The sequence below is a fragment of the Mirounga angustirostris genome, unplaced genomic scaffold (assembly GCF_029215605.1).
Source record: "Mirounga angustirostris isolate CCGP_5_RB_7025 unplaced genomic scaffold, mMirAng1.0.hap1 SCAF_9, whole genome shotgun sequence".
Lineage (NCBI taxonomy): Eukaryota > Metazoa > Chordata > Mammalia > Carnivora > Phocidae > Mirounga > Mirounga angustirostris.
The window spans coordinates 55,954,335-55,960,334 of record NW_026991717.1 but is presented as its reverse complement, the minus strand read 5'-3'; the positions used below and the strand labels follow the sequence as shown (position 1 = coordinate 55,960,334).

Here is a 6,000-nt window from a genome sequence, read left to right as displayed (position 1 = left end):
GTTTGATATAAATATTTTACCAGGTAGAGACCAAAAGGCCACTGGGACACTTACCCACAGTTTCATTCTTGCTTAAAACAGTTTCCCCACTAGGTAGAAATATTTTCAATAAATCACTGATTCTACATTCAATCTGCTCACTTCCTATGCAGAGAAGAATTAAGCTAATATCTACTATAAGCAAGATAAAATGATCTCAAATACCATCTTCTGGTTAAAAAGTGTACAAATTCTCTCTGGAAGCCTAGATTTTGCTGTACTTGCTAAACAATAGGAGGTCACCAGGAATCATGTGAAGACAATGGGATTCAATTTATTTAGCACCAAACAACTGTAGCACTGCTTATATTTTGCTGGATGATTACTGTTGAGCAATCCACCTCCCCTTATGAATTAAAGAAACTTTATGTGACTTCCTGTCTAAATGGATTAATCGTTTACTACCCGTTACTAGCTGAGGTGGTACTTAAGTTTCCTCAGGGCTAATGACTGGGCAGTGCCCACAGTTTTATTCCACACCAATCGCTGCTCAATCATCTCTTTCAAGGAAGAGTCTAACCAATAAGAAGAAGCCTACGATTCTGGGCTGAAAGCTAATTGCCCCATATATGCCTGGGCGATGTTGAAACAGGTAACACTTCCTGAGAAGAAGATTCCTTCTTCTGGTGGTAAGTTAAACATTTCTGGGTAGGGTAAAAATCACACTTAATATTATGTCATAAAGTGGATTCTGAGGAGTGGCGTAAAGGCAAAGGATGTCGAGGACTATGATGAGAAGTGGTATATTCTATAAAAACTAAAGAGATGACTGCTTCACTTATAATTTCCCCCATAAAAGGTTATTTGCAAGTTGAAGTTAAGTTTTTTTTTTTTTTTTTTTTTTAGTTCAAAGAAATAGCCTAAGAACTTCAGGAGAGAGGCAAGTTTTTGTTTGTATTTGTTTTTCCAAAAAGCCAAAATTTAAGGTATCAATAAAGAAATATTATTCTAGTTAAAGAATGTTCTAAGATGGGCTCATGGATTGTAAAGTGATTATGTAGTCTATTTATCTCATGGTCAAATACAAGCTTCTCAATGAATTTGAGACTATTTCATTAAAGGGAATCAATAGGGCACGATTATTTTACCTAAATATAGCATACAACTTTATTAAGGACTGAGGTTTATTTCCTTACCCTGAATACTCATATTTTTTTAAAGAGTCCATGATAGCATTTGTAAAACATACAAATGTATGAGCAAATAAAAGGCTAGTAAAAGATCCAAGAATTTACAGAGCTATCTTCCTCACAGGATATATTGTTATAAACTAATAGCATGTATTTCTTAGAAGTTTTAAAAATATTTTAAAAATTTTATAATCATCATATAATAAAATCATCACATAATATGTATTCATATCAGTAATAAAATACTTTGCAGTTTCAACATTTAGTAACGTCAATGAACTGTGTTTCAGACAGAACTAAGAATATTCTCGTCAGTTCTTACTGTACTCAGTTGGTAGAGTTATATCTTTTCTAAAATCGTATTAAATCCAACTGCACTGAGTCTAAGCAAATACTACAAACACAGATAACGGTTTAATGACTGCACCGAAAATTCTGTTTGCTGAAGCAGTTCCCCAGTTATTTATTATGGGATTTAATTGCTCAGGTGACTAAAGTTCCTGGACGGATAGTTTTTAATGAAACGAATTTAAGATTGTATGTCTTGTGATATAAAACTGCTCCCTCATAGCCCCATTCCTACTTAAGTGTGTTTATATTTCTTGAAACAAGTTTACTTTTCTTTTTCAATGGCAGCTTTGAAGAACATTCTGAAGATTGTATAGCAGACAATGCATCAAGAATCTATTTATTGAGTCCTTCTAAAACAAAAGCGAGGAGCTCCCTAATGTAAACACCTAGGGTTTATTTTGAGGAGAAAAGACATAGATTTAAAAAAAAAAAAAAAAGCAACCATAAAGTAGACAGCTTGGTCCAAAAAAAAAAAAAAAAAAAAAAATCCACTTTGGAAGATGTCTCTGAACAACTCTTCCAATGTATTTCTGGATTCAGTGCCCAGTAATAGCAATCGCTTTCAAGTTAATGTCATAAACGAGAGCCATGAAAGTAGTGCAGCTGTGGATAACAATGCCGACCCTCCACATTATGAGGAAACCTCTTTTGGGGATGAAACCCAGAACAGATTCAGAATCAGCTTTAGGCCTGGGAATCAGGAGTGTTATGACAGTTTCCTCCAAAATGGAGAAAACGCTAAAACAGATGCCAGTTTTCATGCTTACGATTCTCACACAAACACATACTACCTACAAACCTTCGGCCACAACACCGTGGATGCCGTTCCCAAGATTGAGTACTATCGCAACACGGGTAGCGTCAGCGGGCCCAAGGTCAACCGACCCAGCCTGCTGGAGATTCACGAGCAACTTGCAAAGGTAAGTTTCAGGGCACGGGCAAGTATCTCCCCTTACTCCTTCAGGCGATCTCCTGCTCTTTAATAATGCTCTGAATGTCACAGTGTCTGGTGGAGAGGTCTATTCCGAACCACCCTTCTTCCTGACATGACTGTCCCTAGTTCCCGATAACCAGAAAATACACAGAAGTGTCCCACGAATGTTCACTGACTGAGCACAGAGAACGAAAGAATTAGTTCTGAAAGTTAGGCAATGTGTTGTATCTTGTTTACAGTTATCATCTACTCAATGCACACTTGGTTAAACATGTCAAGCTAAATCCGAAGCTGGTTTCACCTTAGTTTTAATGCCTCCACAACAGTGGTAAAAAAAGAAAAAAATCACGGGCGCTTGCTGTAGTTAATACTGTGGTTCCAGCCTTTAGAGCACATGGGTATTTTATATTCTTTAAAGAGAGAGCAAAGATTTATAAGATTCAGCATTTTATCCCTTCTTCAAAACTTTGCCTGAGGCTCCTGAATGCACTTAAGCATGTAAAAGTAACTAAATTAAATTTAAGTACAGAAGCAACAGACATGGCTAAACTTTTCATTATTTCAGCAATATAGCCTGGGTTCCCAAATCTGCTAGAAGCATGAGGCAGCACTTTTTCTAATCTTGTAGCAAATCAGTTATAAACTCAGTAGATTTTTCCTTCTATACCTTGCTCTAAAATAGGTTGAAGCACTTTATCTTCTTGCTCTTCTGGAACACAGTTTGGAATGAATATCAGTCTTTATGGGTATAACTACTTGCTAAACAGAATAATTAGCTGTCACATACCCAAATGTAGCTTACTTCTGCTCAGGTTTTGAGGTAAAAGAAAAAATTGACTGAAACAATTCCTTTCATATTCATTCATTCAACAATTTTTTTTTTTTAATCAAATGATTACCCACTCTGGGGAGTCTAGGAATATTGCTCTCAAGAAAGATGCTAGTAAAGGTGAAAATTCCCTTTAGTTTCTGTTCATTCTTCTTTCCACAAGGATACCCATCTCTAAAACTTACTCCCCTGATTACCCAGGGTCCCTGACTCTGCATCCTACCACCAGAGACTGAGAGACTTCCTGAGGGGAGCCCATGCTGTGAATTCTACCCTTATCTCTTCTCCCCACCAAGCCTTACTTGTCCCATGTACCATATTGGCAACACTGGGCTGAATGGCTGGTTTCTTTACAGATATAAGATTTAGACTTTATCTGGGATATTCGGCATCTTCATCAAAAGAAGTTAGCAATGTGAGAAAAAAATAGCAGCCCCCATTAAGAATTTTGAGAAGAGGGTTGATCTGAAGCTCCTGAAATCAGACTGCGGTGCCACTTTGCATTGTGTAGAAAAGAGGAAAGAAGAGAGAAAGAGAGAAGGAAAAGAGGGAGAAGTGGGTTGCGAGAAGAGAGCACAAGGAGTTTTCAAGATATGGGAAAGGCAGAAAAAGAAATTTAGGGCTTTATAAAGAGGTTTCAATTTATTCTGAAGAAGGAAAATGAGTCTTTTTAAAAAGACCTGAAATTTTCTCCCACCATAATCAACCTCATTACACATGATAATTTTTAAAGCTGCATCCCTCATAAAATTGCCATCAAAATTTAAATATTCTCACTCACATTCCTCCCCCAATTTACAACAAAACAAAATAAAACTCCAATTCCATTAAAAAGGAAATGGAGCAAACTCACATTGTTCTTTGGACTAGTGTTGAGAGAAACGTAGCTTATTTACAATTTCCAAAGCCACAGTTTATGTCAATCTTTACATTAGGGGAGGAAAAACTCTCAGGGAACAATGGTCGGGTTGGTTGTTCAAAAGCCATCTGAATGACCGGGGTAGAAATGCAATAGCTGCAATTGACAGATTACACAGCTGTTTGCAATATCATATTCTTTTTGAAAAGATAAAATGAGACAAAGGACTGCACTTTGACTTCAAGCACTTTTTTCTCAGCTACAAAGGAATAGCAAATTAAATAGTTTAAAAATAAGGTTTAGGCCTGGGGTGCTTGGGTGGCACAGTCCATTAAGCTTCCGACTTGGTTTAGGCTCAGGTCCTGATCTCAGGATCGTAAGACTGAGCCCTGTGTTGGGCTCTGCACTTAGTGCAGAATCTGCTTGAGATTCTCTCTCCCTCTCTCTCTGCCCCTCCTGCTCGTATTCTCTCTCTAAAATAAATAAATAAATCTTAAAAAAAAAAAAATTAGGTTTAGGCCCAATGCCCTGAATAATCATTCTGAATGAATGAGTATAGTAATAGGTCACTGTAATAAGTAATAAGTAATTTGACCCTTACTTACCAAGTAAGTAAGGATTTTTATTTAAAAGGCAAAATATACACTGATAAAATATTTAACAACTACTAAAAAGTAGTTGTTACTTATTGTATAAGTAACAATAAGTTGTTACTTATTACTTATTACCGCTGTAATAAGTAATAAGTAATAAGTAATTTGACCCTTACTTACCAAGATACCTCATCTTGATTAAATGGTACTGTGATATCCACATAGCTAAATTGGGAGCAGAATTCAAATACAACCATGGAATCCACATTCTAGTGTTTCTAAAACTGTAGGGCCCAGTTCACCTCTCCACATGTTCTACTTCTGTGCTATCCTTCGGTAGCAGACATGAACAATCCAGGCCTTCTTCAGTTCATCTCTTTCTTCCTTGTTAGTGAATTTGATTCTACTTTCCCCTGCTTAGAACCATAAAAGATAAAGATCTATAGTGGAATGTAGCTATGCTGCTCCCTCCTCTGGCCCTTGACATTTTTATGGTGGTCCCTCAAACTACAACTAGGAAAAATCAATAGAGCAAACATTGTATAATAATACTCAGACACATTATAGATTTTGTATGTAAAAAATTATAAATGATAATGCTTACTTAAACAATTTAAAAGTGGGAAGCAATTGACATAGTACGAGTGACATTTTTTTTGTACCCATGATTCTAATGCTTTAAAAAGCCATCTAGGAATGATACATTCATACTACATGACAGAACATATTTAGACAGAACCTATTTGTATTTTGTGCAAATCCCTGTTATAACTTCCAAGTCAGAAAAAAAAATTACATGAAAACGTTTTCCTAATAGTTGAAATGAAAAATAGGTTTGAAAGACATTATTTCAAGTCTCTACCTTAACTGAAACTCTAGGAGTGATACTTATTGACAAAATTTGTAATCCCGATGATTTGAGATCATCGTTGAAGAAATCTTTTCATTTTCTACGTAGTAAAGAGCTAAATGCCTATACGGGTGGCTATGAATCATGGATTTACAAAACTTTAGTCAAAAGCAGGAAAATAATGACTCCATCCTTTACTTTCTCTGCAATATTATACAAGCTACTTAACTTCAACTGCTGTTGTAGGATGTTTGTAAATACTAGAGTTTATATGCATGTAAAGTCTAGTACGTTGCCTACAATGGTTAGAAACCCAGTAAATGGTTGTTGATGATGATGATGGTAATTTTTATATTAGCTGATTTTTATTTAAAAAGCAAAATATACACTGATAAAATATTTAACAACTACTAAA

The 6,000-nt window shown here is 35.8% G+C and overlaps 1 protein-coding gene across 3 annotated transcripts in view; it reads left to right on the top strand.

The window, feature by feature from the left end:
* Window positions 1–2,020: 2,020 nt before the first annotated feature.
* SLC12A1 (solute carrier family 12 member 1) overlaps window positions 2,021–6,000 on the top strand; it is an 86,211-nt gene continuing 82,231 nt past the window's right edge. For all 3 annotated transcript variants that reach the window (XM_045901898.1, XM_045901896.1, XM_045901899.1), the window contains exon 1: window positions 2,021–2,440. In XM_045901898.1, the coding sequence (XP_045757854.1) occupies window positions 2,021–2,440 (420 nt within the window). The remainder of the gene's footprint in view (window positions 2,441–6,000) is intronic.